The 19,382-nt window shown below is 44.8% G+C and overlaps 1 protein-coding gene across 7 annotated transcripts in view; it reads left to right on the top strand.

The window, feature by feature from the left end:
• The window catches only part of LOC146809297 (uncharacterized), a 245,255-nt gene that overhangs the window by 62,023 nt on the left and 163,850 nt on the right, over window positions 1-19,382 (top strand). For all 7 annotated transcript variants that reach the window (XR_014966391.1, XR_014966390.1, XR_014966392.1 and 4 more), the window contains one exon: window positions 10,503-11,412. Coding sequence is in view for 4 of the 7 variants with exons in the window: in XM_085616107.1 (XP_085472233.1) it covers window positions 10,719-11,412 (694 nt within the window). In the remaining 3 variants the exon portion in view is untranslated. The remainder of the gene's footprint in view (window positions 1-10,502; window positions 11,413-19,382) is intronic.

Genomic DNA, 19,382 nt, shown 5'->3' with positions numbered 1-19,382 from the left:
CTTCCCCTCCCGGAGACAAAATGCTCACCAATGGTTTATGATCAGTCTTGAGAATGAACCTACTACCCTAAACATAGTTGTCGTAGTGTTCACCCACCCACACAGAAGCCACTAATTCTTTCTCAATTACTATGTATCTTCTTTCTTTCTGACTGAGGGTTCCAGATGCAAATGGCACACACAATTCTTCTTTACCCCATTTTGTTTCCCAGAACAGCTCCTATACCATACAAACTCGCATCCACAGTAATAACACTTGCCTCGACATACATGCAAATATGCACATCAATGTTTGGGTCACAGTGAAATCAAAGTAAATACGAATATAGCAGCATAAATGATTGAAAATCACGGGGATAGGGGGTCAACATCACGAGGAGGGGTACATATATTGCCCCGGTATGCATTCCAGGGTGCCCACATCCTGGACCATTTTCGGGGGCAGCCACGGGCCATATAAACTGATTTTTCTCCTAACATACTCCAGTGAAGATCCCGCTCCCAATCAGTGATCGAGGGAGGCTTCAGGGCTCCCCAGAGTTGTGCAATATTTCTCTTGGCAATCATGCAACCAAGTGTGACCCATTTCTAAGCATAAGCGTTTAGGTTGGTGGGTTCCCAGATATTAAGGAGACACCTGGGTGCTTCTGGCTTAATTTCTACCCCCAACACTTCACTCATGATTATATGTATATTACGCCAATATTCGTGAATCTGCTCACAGTGCCATAGTATATGCATAAATGTACCCAGTTGTGTGCAACCCCTCCTACAAGAGCCATCTGTCACTCCACCCATGTGTACCATCTGGGGCCCAGTTATGTAAATTCTATGGAGGATCTTTAGTTGCACCAGTCTGAGTCGCGCCGGGATAGCAACCGTTCTGGGAGGGGAGACGGCTTCCTGCCATGTTTCGTCATCCAACTCTATTCCATCCTCGGTCCATTTGTCTCGTAGGTTCGACAGGGGGTTTTCCATATTATTAATGAGTTTTCTATATGTCAGCGAAATGGCTCTGTCGGGTAGGTGGCCATCCAGCAGCCTATCCTCCAGTGGAGAGGCATCTGGTGGAGTAGCGCCTGCGGGAAATGCTGCTTGCAGCGAGTGTCTGATTTGGAAATACCTGTAGCACTCAGAATCCGCAAGAGCAAACTGAGTTTGGAGAGTGTGAAAGGACTTCACACCCTCCGCGCACCAAAGATCCTTGGCTTGGGAGATGCCTATTGGGTCCCATTTGTCAAACCCCTTTGAGTTTCCCATATATCCCAGTTTCTGTGAGTCCCATAGAGGCGTTGCAAGAGTTAGCTTGTTATGCCAACCGAGTGACCTATTTGCAGAATGCCAGATTTTGACTGTGTGGTCCGTGGGGCCGGTGAGTGGGAATTTACTAGGCGTTGAGTATAGCGCCCGGGAGAAAGTACCATTAAATAGAAGCCAACGATCCATAAGAAACCCCGGGTTGTCAGGGCGTCCATATGTGCAATGATTTCTAGCTGTAAGATGCGCGGCCCAATAATATTTTCTAATATCTGGTAGACCAATTCCGCCATCATACCAACTAAGTGTCAGCTTTTTAAGAGCAATACGTGGTCGTCCTCCCCAAAGAAGGTCTCGTAAGAGCCCCTCGAGATCTTTAAAATATGAATCTGGGACAGGGTCTGTTGAATTCTGCAGTGCGTACAAGAAACGGGGCAGCGACATAGCGCAGCTTTGCCCAGAAGCGAGAGCGGGAGCGACTTCCAGTTTAGTAAGTCACTTTTCAGCCTCTGCATTGGGGGAAGCAGATTACGGGCATATCGGACTGAGGAATCAAGAGAGACAAATATGCTTAGATATTTGAAGCCTTCTGAGACTACAGGTATCGGGCAGGTGTGGGGTAGAGGAGGGGAGTTCCCCCATAGGACATAAAGAAGCGATTTTTGCCAATTGACACGAAACCCAGAGTACTTGCCAAACATATCCAGTATGTCAAAAACTACGACCAATGATCTCTTCGGGGACGTGAGATAGAGGAGGATATCGTCAGCATGTAAAGATATACGGTCCTCCCAGTCTGCTGACCACCGTATGCCATGGATCATTACATCTTTGCGTATCCACGCCGCCAGAGACTCGAGGGCCAGAGCGAACAGTAAAGGAGAAAGTGGGCATCCCCGACTGAGACTAAAGGGTTCTGACTTCCTATTGTTCACAACTATCTGAGCCATCGGTGCGCTATATAGCAGTTGCACCCACCGGCAGAAATTGGGTCCAAACCCGAATTTATTGAGTACTGCAAAAAGATACGGCCACTCCAGCGTATCAAAGGCCATTGTGGCATCTAGGGAAACTATAATGGCATCCTCTCGTATCGTCGGTACTCTACCCAAAACTCCGTGCAGTCTGCGCAGATTAAGAGCAGTGTTTCTTTTTGGCATGAATCCTGATTGATCTGGGTGGACAGGATCGCCTATCACCTTAATCAGCCTCGTAGCAAGCACTTTAGCTAGGATTTTGTGTTCCGCGTTTAGCAACGATATAGGGCGATAGGCAGAGCATTCCGTCCTGGGTTTCCCTTCTTTGTGGATTGTTACAATGGTAGCAATTCTCTGATCATACGGCAATGTCCCCTGCTTAAGGCTATCTTGAAACATGGATTTTAGGTAGGGGGCCAATTTATCCGGGCGGAGTTTGTAAAGTTCGATAGGAATGCCGTTTGGGCCTAGGGCCTTTCCCGGACGCAGTGCTCTTATGGCTGCCGCTATTTCATCCACAGAGAGGGCACTGTCAATAAATGTTTGGTCTGATTCAGACAATGTAGGAAGAGAAATATCTTTGATAAGATCCGAAAAATCAGTCTCAGGGTAAGGTGCCACTGATCCATACACCGTTTTGAGGTGAGCTGCAAAGTGGTTGGCTATGTCTTGAGGGTCAGTTACAGGGGACCGTAAGCACCAGTAAGTTCTGGCACGAGCCTGCTGGCTTTCTCTTTCTTGTCCAGCCAGGCGAGCAACTTGCCAGCCTTGTCACCCCAGTCATATATGCGGCCCAACCTTTCCTGTCCCATTTGCTTGGCTCGGTCAGTGACCAATGCCCGGTACTCCTCCTGCCGCAGCCGGAGGAAGTGAAGGGCTTCCGGGGTGGTGTCTGAGCTGACCTCCTGCTCTAGGCGATAGATCTCCTATTCTATGTCGGAGATGTCTTTCATCCTGTCCTTCTTGGAGCCCGCAATCAGAGAAAGGGCCTGCCCTCGGATTACCGTTTTGAACGCTTCCCATAATGTTTGGGGGGACTTAACTGTGTGTTCGTTCTCAAGAAAATAATTGTCCATGGCTTTATTGAGGTCTTTTCTAATTTTGGGGTTCTTGAGGTACCAGGGATTTATTGGGGCAATTCGTCCCACCTGCGTGTGGTCTAGTACTATGTGGACCCACAGAGGGGAATGATCGGAAATGCCTCTGGCCAGGTGACTAATTTCGTGAATGTCTGTGATTTGTGGAGCCAGAACTATTATGTAGTCAAAGCGGGATAAGCTATTCTGTGCCCCTGAATGAAAGGTGTATTGGATCTTGTCTGGGTTGCACGCTCCAACTATCTATCAGCCCCATCGCCTCTAGGAAACCGGAGAAGGTATGTGCTGCGGGAGAGGTTGTGCGAGGGGGAGGTCTGTCTAGTGTCCCCGATATTATGGAGTTGAAATCGCCTCCAAGCATCCATTGTCCCTCCGGCAGAGTCAACAGAACAGCGCTGAGATCAGTGAACGTTATTCCCTGTAGCCCAGGGGGAGCATATACTGACATAAAGGTAACAGTTCGACCCTCCCAAGAGCCCGTAATTCCGACGTATCTGCCCGATCGTCTGCGTAGGTGGGGGTGAGTGAGAAAGGAAATGACTTTTTTTGCATAATGCCTACGCCCCTGGAGCTAGAGGTGAAGCCCGCGTGTGCTACCATCGAATAACCCCATCTGTTCATTGCTTTGCACGCGTTGCCTATGAGGTGGGTTTCCTGAAGTAACACAATGTCCGGTGACAGTCTCTTAATGTATTGTAGTACAACACTTCTCTTGATCTTGTCCCCCAAGCCGTTAACATTACAACTTAAAATTTTAATCTCCTTGTTACACTGTACTCCCATTGGTGAATAAACGGGTCCCCGCTAGCTGGTTTGTGTGTACGCATTGCAGTGTCGAGATGATACAAAAAAAACAACAAACAAATAAACAACAATCCCATCCAACATCCCACCACCCTGCTTCCCTGCACTCTGGGCTTAGAACTGCCCATGAAAAATTAAATGCAGAGTGCCTGTCACCCAACTATTCTACTGAAAAGAAGAAAAATGCGGGGGGAGGCCTTAGAGCCCTGTAGCCCCCTTTCCCACAGTTACAAATTACTGGTGCAATATATGATGGCTACACAAGCCATCGAGATAGCAAACACCCAACATGCCGGCATAGATTACGACTCAAGCCCGAGTCAAACCTTGGTACACTTGCATTCTTAATAAAAAAAAACTGCTTCAGGGTGGCAGCATTGGCAATTTCTTCCTTAATTTGCAACTTGTTTGTCCGTCCACACAAACTCACACTTACTCCTTGTAAGTTCTCTGAGGGGTTCTATTTTAGTTGCAAATCCCTGTATAAATTTACTGTAATGTTCACAGAGACCCACAAAAGATAACAATTTCTCTCTCTGTTGTCAGGAGCATTTTAAATTGCATCTACTAATTTTATTTTGGTAATACACCTTCACTCGAAACAGTATGTCCCAAATACTCAACGGAATCACGAAAAACTTACATTTTTCGCCCTCTGAAGTTAAAGCATGGTTTTTTCAACAACTAACACACAGACACAAGAAGTTCCTAGTGTTTTATTTAGCTTTTTTGAAAACGCAAGTATCTCATCTTGGAAAACATCTCACACACATTTCAAGATCTTTAGAAATATGAAACAATGCTCTCTGGAACACAGACGCTGCAGAGACAAGTCCAAAGGGCATTCTTCTAAACTGAAATAACCCTTGGGGTGTTAGAATCTTCTGTGAGTTCAATTTGATGATACGCTGAGCGAAGATCTAAGGTGGAAAACACCTTGGCCCCCTCAAGCATACTTGGAAGCTCATTGATATTTGGAAGGATGACTTGTCTACAACCAAATTGGCATTAAAGGCTCACAAGTCCACACATAATCTAATACCTTTGCCTGGTTTGTGAGCCAAAACTGTTAAAGATGCCCACTCTGATGATCCCACCTTTTCAATAATCCCTTTGTGGACTAAACTTTTCAAAACCTCCTTAAATTCTTCCCTAACATTAATGGGTACATTTCTGTGCTTTTGTTTTGCAGGAACAGCATCAGCTTTTACTTTAACGAGATGAGGACCCCTTTAATTTTCCTGGTCGTCCCTCAAAACCTTGGGAAACATTTCAATAATATTTTCATTTTGCTCCCCATCTGACACAAGGAGTACAGTCCCAGTACACCTGGGATTAAGTATTATGCCCAACTTTGCTTGATCTTTCCACCCCAAAACATTTACACCTTTGACAGCCACATATAATTTGATACTCTCCATCCTCCCTTTGAACAGCACGTCAACTTCTTTATAGCCCACAATGTCAATCTTGGAACCATCAAAACGTTCTACAATAATATCAGAATCTTTAAGGAAATCCAAACGGATCTTCTCTCTTAGACGTTGCAGACAATACTCTTTCGTAAATACAGTCCAATGGGACTCTAAATCAGCCATTGATTCCAAATCTACCCCTAATACTTGAAGACATTTGGGTGGTTTTATATTTTCTTGTACTTCAGGTCCATCTGTTTCTAAATTTTCACCACCAGCTTTAATGATAGACAAAAGTATACCACTAGTGCATTCACCTTCTACTTTATTTCTTCCCTCCTCACTCACACACAAAACCTTTCCTTTATTTCCCGTAGACCAGGGCAATTTGTAAAAAATCTCTACACACTGCTGCAAAACGCCCTATTCTCTCACATCTGCTGCATTCTCGGTCTACAAACAGGCATTGATTGATCTAAGCGATGTGGTTGGTACTTCTGCACATAAAAGAAAAGAAATTCCCGTCACCTCTTCTAAATGTTTGGTTACTACCACGGAAATTACTAGCATTCCCTGGAAGACCAGATTCTCCTGAACTAGTAGAAGGTTGGGCATCACGATAATTATTACTTGAAGTTATAACACATGCTCCTGCTGTAGTCTTATTATCATTAGTCAAGGATTTTATCCATCTTTAAAACTGTTCTAAAGCTTAAGCAGTAGCAATAGCCACTTGTAAATTTGGATCTCCCCCCAACACCCATAATTGTTCTTGAACTTTCTTGCTTCCACATGAACTATGATCTGGTCTCCGATCATCTCATCACACATCGGACCAAAATTAGATGCAGTGGAAAGTGATCATAAACTTGTGAGAAATTCCTCAAAACTTTCATTGCCTTCTTGTGCAGGAGTATAAAATTGAAAACAACTAAGTGCTACACTGGTGGTGGATTTAAAACGAAGTTCCATCATTAATATAGCTTTCTCATACACATTTGTGTCTCCTTGGCCCTCTGCAGGTGGTAAAGTTCTGAATACAACGTGCCCTTCCGAACCCAAAGAGTGCAATAAAATCAATAAAATGTCTTTTTTCCTCTCCGCCACCATCCTCTCTCCATCTATATCCATAAGATAGGTAATGAACCCCTCTTTTCACCTCGTCCAGGGTATTGGAGGTTCTCCTTTATTTTGCAAAAATTTGGCAGGTGGATCGAATTGCATTTTGCTCCGGGGAGAAGGAGGGGGAGGGGGGGGAAGAGATAGAGAGAGAGAGAATGAATATATATATATATATATTCACTTAAAAAACCATAGGTTTCACACAGGTTATAGTTAGGTGGACATTTCACTCGAAAAAAACAATGAAATTCCCCCGTTATAGTTAGTTCAGATAACTATAACTCGCATGCCCGCAATCCACTGCTCATGACGTCACACATTACATCACTCATGACATGGTCAATGGCATCACTCATGACATCACTGATGACATCATCCTTGTGATAGAGTGGCGGTCGCGCGAGTTATAGTTATCTGAACGAACTATAACGGGGGAATTTCATTGTTTTTTTACGAGTGAAATGTCCACCCAACTATAACGTGTGTGAAATCTATGGTTTTTTTAAGTGAATTTGCAAGGTTTTTTAAATGCTAAGTTATGTATTTATTAATTTTTGTTTTTTTTTTCAAGGTTTTTCACCGTGCGCGCACCCCGCAATTTTTTTCAAGAATAATAAAATGTTTTTTTCACCCTTAGGGTTCCTTCTGTGACCCCCCTGACAAACGCTAGGGGGTCAGGAACTCTCTTCCCTGCCCCCTTTTCACGTTTTCCACCTTTCCTTTTCAGTGCGACAGACAAAATGGCGAATTTCGCTCGCGCACGGTGCGCCCGTATAGATATTTATATGCTTTTAAATGCTATTTTCTCAGGAAATACTGAACAGATTGACACCAGACCTGCAAAAGGCACTTCCCTGACCCGAGGACTACCTCTCTGCCAAATTTCAAGTAATTCTGTTCAGCCGTTCGGGCTGTACCTTCGACTAAAGGTCCTATGGAAAAATGCATGGGGAAAACGTGTTTTGGGACCCCCCTTTTTTCTCGGCCCCCCCTTGACTAATCATCCCGAGACTTTCAGGGTAGGAGCTGAGCGGAGCGCCCCATTAGTTTTGAAAATTTCGCGAGGATTCGTCAACCGGCGCCAAAGTTATTCAAAATAGAATTTTCAGATTTCCTATGGAAACACGGTCCTAACTATAACTATCTACTGGTGACCGCCAGTAGATTATATATATTTATATACTGTAATAATAAAGTTTTCCTAGTTTTCCTAGTCTGGTGTGAAATAAGTTCCTGCCAATTTTAAGAAGGAAACCAATACCTTGCTGCAAAACTGAGACCATATAATTGTCAGGAGAATCCGATAAGAAAAATACAGCGAACGTGTCGAAACAGGAGGCAGCTTTGTGTATCGAGTGTTGTTGTTATGGAAACCTAGTCACTGAAGAAATGCGTGAAGGTATGTAGTTTTCGGAAAAGCTTTGTGTGACAAATGACGTGTAAGGAACATATTGACTTAGGACAGGCATCTACGCGTGCAGCGCGAGAAGGCACCTAGTAGGTAAGCACGCGAGGGCTAATGTATCCAGCGTTTTAAGGAAGCTTGCGTTTATCATACAAAATGAGGCAAAAAAGAAAAATCAATAAAACCCTAGTACTACATCATAGGAATTCTGGGAGAACGCGGTTGAGATCCGTGGAACAGGTATAAGTACGGTAAAATGTGTCTTCTAGTTTCTTTAGTTTAATGGAGGTTGTACCGTTCCTGTGCTGCTGTGTCTGCGTACCACTTGTAGCAGGTATCCCTCCACAACTCGTCGCCATTGTAATAAATCTTCATTTTTTAAATAAAACGGTTGATTAGGCAGCACAGTACTGACCAGACCGATATACAACAGGGCTTCTAATTGTCTCAGGTAAGAGGATTCCATAGCAATAGAAACAGTGGAACCCTCCAATGCTCTTTAATAAACACAATACAGAGTAAACAAAAATAAAGGAACAGCACATGTTTATATATCGCGTAATAGATTGAATAGAACAAGCCTGCCCTGATTCGAACACCTGACCCTCCAGATCAGTTCACATAAAGGACAGTTAGAGCGATTCTATTATGCCTAGTGCATTGTGGAAAATGTGTACCAGAATTGCCTTGATTGTGATACAAGCTATAGGAAATGCCAACAAAATTGTGGAGAGAAGTATACATATCAAGCCATATTATTAAATTTGTTCCGAGCTCTGCATTGTTGTCTAACACTTTCCCCACATCCCTTTTGTGCAGCCCACACTGGCTTTTCTATGGGAATAGCCTTTCCGCAGTCATTTCTTCTATGCATATAGAGGGTCCTTCCTACTTTTCACAGGAGAGACATGACGATATAGTCTTTTGCTAGACCCTGCGATTGTCTGGCAAGAATTTGTTTCTGGAAGTGGGTGCACAGCAAGCAGTTACTGGGTGAGACTGCTTAGTACTTTCTCAATGGACTCTGTCACTGAGTGAGCTATGCAAGGTGGCATGGCAACCAGTCTTCATAAGGAGTTCTCGCGAAAGCTCAATGTTGAAGCCGTTAATCACCCATTACTAAAGATTGTCATTGGTGTGGGTAGTGAGTTATTATATACTACCTTATAAGTAATTGTGTGGAGGCTGTAATAAATTAAGTGAAGATGAAAGTGGGAAGAAGAGTGAAAACTTCAAGCAACAGAAATTAATCAAAGATAGAGAAACACAGTGTGGCGATTGTAATGTATGTTTAGTGCCATAGGATGATTTCTCTGCTAAGATCAGCCAAGTTAGTTAAAGATTTATGTGGTGGTATAAGGTATTCCACATAATGTTTGTCCATTTTTAGTGAACAGAGGAAAAATGAGAATCTGTTTTCTCTTGAATCATAGAGGGTCTACATTAGTATACACGAGTAAATTAGGGTATGAAAGTTTAGAATACAGGTCAGAACGTGCATCGAAGTAGTTAACCTCAATTTGTAGTTTTACCAATCTAATTTCAAAATACAATAATAACAAATCAAAAATACATGTCTGTGTTCTCTATTGGTGCCTGCAGGGGTCGTAAAGTGTTGCTCCTAAAAGCTAAAATGCAGAATACCATTGGGCTATCAACCCATGCGTTGCAGATTCTCTAGCTCGTGGGTTTCAGACTACTTCGGCAGTGTTGGCTGTAATCCCTGCACCAGTATCATGCAATTCCTGCACCAATCCATGATGGAGATTACACAGAAAAAAATATGCAGCCACTCTGATATAGTGAATATAGGCAGTTACTCAATTATTGATATAAAGGTATACTTTCAGCACTTCATGGATCAAAATTTTCGTTTTCAAAAGATTTGGGCTTTTGTTAGATGGAGAGATGGGTTTATTTTCTAATGCTTGTCTTGTATGAGCCTGCATGGGGCAGCACATACAGCATGTTTATCCTCTGTAGCGCCCGGGGCTGCATCCATGCTGGATTGTCAAGCTAACTGCTGACTATATCAGTGTTCAGTTATATGCATTTATTTCTTGTATGGGTATTCTGAAATGCTGTCATTGATCTTGCCATCCTATAACCATGTTGAAGAAATAAATCCTGTTCTGTTATTCATTTGATATCCGTGGCCACTTGATATGAACCTCGCATAGTTCCTGTATTCATCTGAATAGACTAGGATGAGAGGAGATTATCCAGTGCATCACCTTGTTTGTGGATTTCGTGTCCACCATGCCTGGGCTCTGATGACCTACTGTAGGATGTTGAAAGCATGTGTTTTACTTTTCCCTCATGTTAATCCGTGTTTTATGGTTTCTCTGTCCTCTCTCTCTTACAGTGCTTAAAGGCATTAAAACATGCATTTCTAATAATTCTGTTTTCTTTTCAATTTCCTTAGGTATCGCTTTGTTTTATTCATCGAAGATTGGTTCTTGCTAAAGACCATATAATTCAATTCGACGAAAAATTTGAGGAAATGAAATATTTATATTACTATTGTGACTGGTTTGGATCAATTTGATGGGGTGAAAATAGGTTGCATTATAGCTATTTCATTGTACTTAAGTGGGAGAGGCTTTAAAATATTTATAAGAGAGACTACAAAGCCGCCATTATGGCAACAGAAGAAAGCGCAGAAACGCTATTTGTTATTGTGGAGCAGCCCTTGGATCAGGTTGGTCTACAGATGCCGTCAAGTGAGTCAGAGGCTCAAGTGCATCTTTATGAACCCTGCCAGTCTCCTGTCCAGCGCATACAGATTCTCGATATGGAATGCGACGATGACCCTGAGACCTTCCTGATGATGTTTCAGTGCGCAGCGGAGGACGCCATGTTGCCTAAAGAAGATTGGCCACAGCAGCTGGCTCCACTTCTTACCGGGAATGCCAGGGAGGTTTTTCAGGCATTGCCATTGTACAATGCTAATAATTATGATGACGTCAAAAATGCAATTCTCGCACACGTGAGCGTGAGCGAGGAAAGTTACCGGAAAAAGTTCCGCAGCTTGGATTTCACCGCAGGAGCCAACCTGCAGACCGTGGCGCAGCAGCTGCGAGCCTGGGGCAGAAGGTGGCTGAAACCAGAGACGCGAAGTGCGGCAGAAATTATGGAGCTAATTTTAGTGGAACAGTTCCTCCGCATCCTCCCAGAGAGTGCAAGGGAATGGCTAAGTCAACACAAAGTGCAGTCCCTGGACAGCGCAGTCCAGCTGATGGAGCGTTTCCTGACTGGTGACATCGGACCAGCTTACAAAAATGCTAACTCGTTTGTCCAGTCTTCGGCCCGCGGCAAAGAGCCCTTAGTTACAGGTAGGAGGAAATTTATGCGAAGCACGGCTACATATTATTTCTGAGAGGATGTGTCTGATTGAAGTTGTTGCGTTTGTATTTTGTGTCGCTTAAATGATTTAGTTTGCTAGCTTTTGTAATCTTCCGATTTTCCTTGGGATATGTTTATTTGTTGGCCGAAAAGCATTTCCATTAGAAATGCCGCAGAGAAGGACGTATGCTCTACACTGTACAATTGCCGTTGGATTGACATAATGTGAAACAAAACGAACAGAGATGATCATGAGTCTAGGCACCGCTGTCTAAGTAGGTATGGAAGACCGACTATAATAGACAGGCATTTCTAAATCTAATTTGACATAAAGGACCAATAGACATACATGCTTTGTTGTAGATTACCTGCTTTGCAGTATGCTACCATCTAGTGGTGGGCTTGTGTTACAACTTTCTTCTAAGTTGATTTCTAGAATGACATGTGATCACACAGCCTACCCCCAACTCTGCACCACCTTTGATAATTTTTAGGTCTCGCCTACGCGTCGCGCATGCGCTGCATAGGAGGGCCTCTAGCCGTCTCTCTGCTCATTTTCAAACACACACACGTGCTTGTGGCGGCATCCACCTTGCGGGAGCGAGCAGCAGCACGCCACAAGCACGAGTGCAGTGCTTGAAAATTAGCAGACTGCGCACGCACCACTCCTGGGCTCACCACCTCTCCTCCCCCCCCCCCCCTCTCTCTCACGCGCGCAGTCGCGCACCACTCTCGGGCTGTGTATTTTCAGCCAGCGCTTCCCAGGACAGAGGTGGTGAGGGAAGTGAGCACACTCAAAAAGTAAACAGCCTTTTTTGTGCTTCTACGCAATTTGATCTGTGCTCAGAGGCCGCGCGGTTGCACACCCGGGCACAGTAGCCTTCCTGGCTCTCACTTCCGTATTCTGAGTGTGTGCCCTCCAGGGCTGCATGCGCCAGGAGCCAGACTGCTCTCTTCAGCAAGGCTGCCCAGGTGTTGTCAACCTGCCAATGCGAAGGGACCCGATGCCCAGTCTCCTGTCCAAACTGCATGCCTCTTCGAGCATCATATCCCTGATTGAGAAAGGTCTGCCCCGCTGCGGGGCACTTGAGACACACCCACATCTCCCTGCAGCTTTGACTTCTCAGATGGTGACAAGTAATCTGCCAGTTTGTCCAGGGGTCAAGTGGCTTTCTGTGATTACAGTAACACAACCAACGTTCACAAACAGCAAACAAAACACATCCGTTTAAAAGAAGGGGAGCACGCACGTACCTGGAAAAGGGGTGTTCGCCCTGCCCCTGCCCGGTGCGCTCCGTGCCCCTTCCTTCCACTCACTCCCCCTATCTCTCCCTTGGTATGTGCAATGGTGGCAGGTGAAGAAACTGCACACTGCCGCCTCTTACCTCCTCCTCCCACTGAAGGGGAGGGCTGTCTGTTGTTGTAACCCCACCCTTCGGCGTGCACCGCACACTTTCTCAAAATGCTGCCTTTTCTGAACACTCACACTTACCATAGGCGGTGAGGTAGAGAGGCAGGGGGCGGTGGCTTAGGCACTCACGCTCACACAGGAAACCGTGCCCGCCGCCTCCGGGGCACAAATAAAGATGAGAACTAGAGCGGCTGCTAGTGCGCGAGCCGTTGCCAGCCCCTGCCCCTTCTGGTCACAAGTTGCACCTCAGTCTGCACTGGCGCCGACCACCAGGCGTACAAGGTGCTGTGTGTGCGCAGTATGTGCAGTGCCCGGGCTGACGCACGCAGCGCGCGCGGTGATGGTTTATAAACATCCAGTGCGCCCACATGCCTGTATTCACTTCAGTTTATTTTCTCTTGTAAGGACAGGCAGGGTGCGGTTGCCAGCCTGCTGCTATGGTGAAATATTATCGACATTAATAAAAACAAGCATTGGCATAGCCAATAGGTCTCGCCTTTGGGACCTTATAAGTATTTAGTTATGCAGCACAATATCCTTACTGCAACAACATTACCTGTTGCATGGCTAAACACTTATAAGGTCCCAAAGGCGAGGCTTATTGGCTATGCCAATGCTTGTTTCTATCAGGCTCAGAGCTAAAGTTTGTAACGCTGTCTTCGAAACCGTGTTGCAACTGGCAAACCAACACCTTCTTCCCCTCAAATAAGCATATCGACCTTTCCTCCCCTCTGCTGAGGGAAGAAATTGTCTCACTTTGTCGACCATTGTCTGAGCATGATTTTGTTATGAGACTGAAAAAACTGCATAGCTACTTAGTGTCACGTTAAACAAGTGACAGCCGTACCAGGTGGTGGCTTGGAACACATACCAGGAGGTATACAGTCCGAACAGACTCATTTCAAGTCTCAACTCAAATCACCTGAACAGACCTGAAAGCAAGCCTCAAAGCAATGGGGAGATTCGGTCCTGTTTAGTGAACAGTTTTATGCTTGAGCACCAAGAAATACGAGAGTGCTTTACACAGCAACATTGACACCATGGTCATGCATTCAACAAATTCCAGGGCAACTAATGTGGGGGAAGACTAGGGGTGGGTGGTGCAGGGAAAGGAAACCAGAGAATAGGATGCAAACTTGGACCAATATATAAGTTGATAAGAGATTTCCTCCATACAGCCAGTTTCAGATTCAGGTAAAGTCCTGATTTGGCAGAGAGCCAGCAGGGCTAGTTGTGTGCTTTAGGAGGTTGTACATGGTTTTGGTAGCTAAGAAGACCGCCTTATCCAGTCAGAGGAAAGAGTACAGTGGGAAACCCAGTTGTAAACTACAAAGTAGTCTGTACCAGTTGATCAGTGTAATGGCTGTTTTGTGGATAGTTTGCAAGAGTAGATCATTGTTCAATTTAGAACCAAGCAGCCTTATGACTGAGGGGGTGCTGGTTGATTTAAATTGAAACCAAGCGAGCAGATGTCGCTGAGAAAAATTTTGGAATGAAGGGGAAAAGGGCTCAGGACTGATCTATGAGGATCACCAAAATATAGGGTTATGGTTGATGATAGTGGAGGTCACCAAACTACAGAAAGAGAGAGAGAGAGGTAGGAAGGGTTCTCATTGAATGTATCACAAGCTGTTCATAAGAGGAAAAGAGAGCAACTCTGGGACAGACAAAGGTCATTGACAAAATTTGTTTTCTGCGTAGGAAAACTTTGGGGGATCCACACAAGCCACACATCCCTGGACTCCCGGGTGTCTAGATTTCAGAAATGTGTGGGTTTGGTAGGTTTCCCGAGATAGCCGCTGAGCCTTGGGTCAAAAACCCAGGTGACTGCCCCTGCCAAACCAGGTAGTTTTGTGATTGGTAATTTTGATGTCTCCACAATACTTTTTGTGCCTTTGCATGTCGCGGGTACTTGGCCCACGCACACAAGTGAGGGACCATCTTTATCGGGGGGATGCTGTGTGGTAGGGAATTTGTGTCAGCCTGGTGATCCCACAACTTTCCTACAGAGAAACGTGAGACAAATTTGATTTTTGTCAGCTAAATGTCGGGTTTATAGGGAATTCCGGGTAGGAAAATGCTGTAATGCAAGGAAAATGTGTGAATATAGTCCCATTTTGAGATTTGCATGGCGTTGTGAGTAAAAAAAAGTTGTTGGCATCAGGAGAGGCACCCCCTCCCCCCCACCCCCCCCCCCCCCCCTCGTCCTCCCTATTTTTTTAATTTACCAAAATATCTAAAGTTAGTAGATTTTTCCTGGAGACAAACTACGCCTTGGCACAAAAATACAGACAAGACAAACATTACTGCCTATCCATCTGTTTCTCAAGTACACACACACACTGGTTGGATTTGGCACAAGGGTGAATGAAGGTTCAGAGCGTAAAATGTTATTGCCAAGAGATTTCACAAAAAGGAAATGCACTGTTAATAATTTAAGTTAAAAACCTGAACCAGTGACTCACAGCTCGTGAACTATAAAGCCACGTCAAGGCACCAACCTCTTTACAGGCCATTCATACACCTTTCATACTTGACACACATGTTCACACCACCAGCTGTGAGCCCAGCACATTAAAACACTCACATCAACAGACCATGTAGAGACCATGTACACCCTGGCAGAGAAAGACACAAAATACAGATATTACTTCAAAACGAACTAATCCTTAAGTACACACTCATACTGGTTGGATTTGGCACGAGGGTGAGTGAAGGTTCAGAGCGAAGCATTTTATTACCAAGAGATTTCACCAAAAGGAAATGCACTGTTAATAATTCAAAGTTTAAAAACCTGAACCAATGACTCACAGCTCGTGAGCTGTAAAGCCACGGCAAGGGACCAACCTCTTTACAGGCCATTCACACACCTTTCATACGTGACATACACAAGACCATTCACACCGCCAGCCGCGGGCCCAGCACATTACAACATTCACATCGACAGACTGTGCCATTCAATGGCCCATCACTTTTATATGCCCACATGACTGACACAGCAATCACACCGACTGGCGGTTGACGTAATGTGTGCAGTGGCTTGGCTAGCAGTGTGTGTAATGACCAGCAACAGGTCACTACTCGCACACCATCAGCCAAGCGCCAGTCCACACACACTGCAAGCCAAGCACCAGTCCACGCACACCGCCAGCCAAGCTTCAGTCCAAGCACACCGCCAGCCAATCTTCAGTCCAAGCACACCGCCAGCCAGGCTTCAGTCCACGCACACCGCCAGCCAGGCACCAGTCCATGAACACTGTCAAGAATTTTTATTTTTAACACGAAAGAAAACACAAACCATTGGAAATGGATGCAAAACTATAACTACAAACACAATAGTGGTAACTAAACACATCATTCTAATGCCATCCGTGAAACAGAACTACAAATATAAAACAATACAGACTAGGCAGTTCACTATTAGACTCACCGTTGCATCCAAAAACCCTTTTGAGTGTGATTACAATCTGAAACATGTGGGCACACACGACCCAGGATTAGGACAATCACCACAGTGGATACGACTCTCCTTACACATACCTCTTCACAAACAGACTCTACATCTCTTCCAGGGATTGTGTTTCTTTGGGCGTGGGAGGAATTAAATTGGGAATGTGGCAATCTTTCAATCTAGCAAACACAAGGAGATGATGGACGAGGCGCTAACATTTTTCAGACACACTCTTTAGCTCACTTCGCCACCTCAGTTCAGACCCAGCTATATGCAAATCAGTCTTGACCCTCTGCCTCATGGGAACAGTCCAGCCCAAACGGCGAAGCCTGTCTGAAAAGTTTCAGCGCTCTTTCCATCATCTCCTTGTGTTTGCGATCTTTCAATCTAGCCACATCCTCCACCACTCCAACTCTAGTAATACTTGCCTGTTCCACTACAACAAGGCAACCTATCACAGACTCCTGAAACTGAACAAAAGACATCCTTGACGCTGAAGAACACTCCTTGAACACAGTAAGAGCATTAAAAGTTAAGTTGAAGAGGTGGATAGCCAACTTCTTTTACTAAATGTGAGCCTTAGGAACAGCATTGTAAGGTTCCAACCTCTAACCTACTCTATCTACACTACCCATGTGCTTATTGTAGTCTATAATGCACACGTTTGCGCACTTCAGCAACCTGACCGCAAACCGTCTCAGGTGAAGTACTTTCATCATGTATGGTAGCATGTAGACATCCTCCGGTCCACAAATTTATCACTGTCCCCTCTCAAGCTTTTTGCAAACACGCTCTTTTGGGTAACCTTTACGGTTAGATCGGATTTTGCCACAATCAAGAGTGTCCACTTTGATCAATTCCTTAAACAATTGCACAGCATAGTAGAAGTTACCTAGGTACAATAGTGGCCTTTGTTAAAAAGACTTCGACCAAGATCCCACACAATTTTCTCTGAAACTCCTAAAGTGAACAGGCACCCTGGAGGGGGAGGGTCAATAGTGGACTCCCTACCAGTGTGCACTCGGAAATTATAGACCTATACTGTCCTACTCTCAGACGACATATACATCTTAATTCCATAACATGCTCTCTTGCTAGGAATGTACTGCATAAAAACCAAACGGCCCTTGAACAGGACCACAGACTCATTAACAGCTATTTTTTCCCTGGAGTATAGATCTCTGAAAATCGATCAACATAATCAACAAAATGCAGCATCCAAAGCAAAAGTACATACCGATCACAGCTCATAATTGCAGGAAATATGGCCGTTGCCATCAAGGGACTAGTTGACCAAAACGAAGACAGGGACGGCTTCCATATCAAGCCCATCAAAAAAAGTGAAACCCACAAACTTCTTCATCTCATCCAAATGTGTGGGAGTCCACCAGGTAGCTCTACGTCGTGGCCCAAGTCTGGCACTGTTGGCCCCCAAAAACTGTTCAGCATAGAAATTAGTCTGCTCAACAATCTCAGCCAAAAATACATCATCCATAAACAACTGTAAAACTATAGGCAAAAACAATCCACTCTACACTTCACATCACCACTAGAGGCAGGTAACACCAGCTGCACCATGTTTGAATCAACCCAGAGTCCAGCACTTCCAATGGGAAGTCTGGCAGCCCCAGGCTGCAATTCAGATGCCTCTTGCTACACCATCGACACATCAGTGTCCTCCTCTAAAACAGGCACTTCATCTGCACTGAAAGTAGCTTCATAAGCACTGAGAGTAACTTCATTACCAGATGATTCCTTGTGGACAGAAATTTCACTGCCAAAATCTTGCACTTCCTCCTCTGGCTCAGATGCACTGTCAGTCTCATTATCAGGGTCAGAGGAAGATTAAAAAACACATACCAACCATCTGCTGAGCAGTAATCCTGCGGCTAGCTATAATCCTTACTAATAAAGGTAGCTTGACAAACAAGTCAACAACAACAAACTTTGTAAAATAAGTAATAAACAAAATGTGGCTTTATCACAAAGACCTATGTTCTCCAAAACTATACCACTCACTCTCCAGAAACACCTAGAATCACCACCACCTACTCTGCACAGACGTAGCAAGGACCAAAAATACCCCACTAAAAAAGAAAATTGCTCCTGAGACAACGCAATACACATTGTGCACAAATCCAAAAACAATATCACGCTCAAAACATAAGCTAAATATGCTGCTATTATGACACCAATTACAAAATATTCATTCATGCATGACAATAATACTCATTTGGGGTAAACACAACAAAAATGTTTTTCTTATCAAATATCTGCAACTACGCAAACTGCAGATAAACTACTGCCGAAACTGGAATCAAAAGCTTTGAACTAGAATAAAAAGGCAAAATAAGACATTACAATCATATATGCAACTAATGCACCAATCCACACACAATCTACCAGCCAGGCTGGGGGGCAGATGGCCCTAAAAATAAAGCCAAAACATGCACTCCCAAAATGGACCTATGACAAAATAATCACCCCAGTAATGGGGAGCGACCCTTAACCCCCGCTCCCCGATATCGCCAAAATTAATCTAAAAAAGAAATCCCTGGTGTTTAGTGGCTCCCCCCCCGCCCTTGCGATCAGATGGGCCTAAAAAACATATGATCGATCTGCCCCAAGGGGGGCAGAAATGGCCAGAATAATCACCCCAGTAATGGGGCGCGACCCTTTACCATGGGGCGGCTCCCCAACATCACCAGAATTGATTAATAATAAATCCCTGTTGTCTAGTGTCCTCCCCCCCCCCCCCCCCACCCCTTGGGGACAGATGGACCAAACAACAGAAGGCCTTTCTGCCCCCATGGGGGGCGGAAATGGATAAAAGAATTGCCCCCATAAAGGGGAGCAACCCTTGCCCAAGGGGCCACTCCCCAACATTGCCAAAGAAATCCATGGTGTCTAATGTCATGGCCAAAAATAAAATAATGACCTCCATAAAGGGGAGTGACCCTTGCCCAAGGAGCCGCTCCCCAGCATAAAAAGAAAGAAAACCCTGGTGACCTAGTGGGGCACACAAAATAAAAAATAAATCTGGCAGTCTGCCCCCCAGGGGGGCCGGCAATGGCCAAAATAATTTCCTTTCCCCCATG

Source organism: Triturus cristatus, chromosome 7, assembly GCF_964204655.1.
Source record: "Triturus cristatus chromosome 7, aTriCri1.1, whole genome shotgun sequence".
Lineage (NCBI taxonomy): Eukaryota > Metazoa > Chordata > Amphibia > Caudata > Salamandridae > Triturus > Triturus cristatus.
This window is presented reverse-complemented; position numbering and strand designations above follow the sequence as displayed.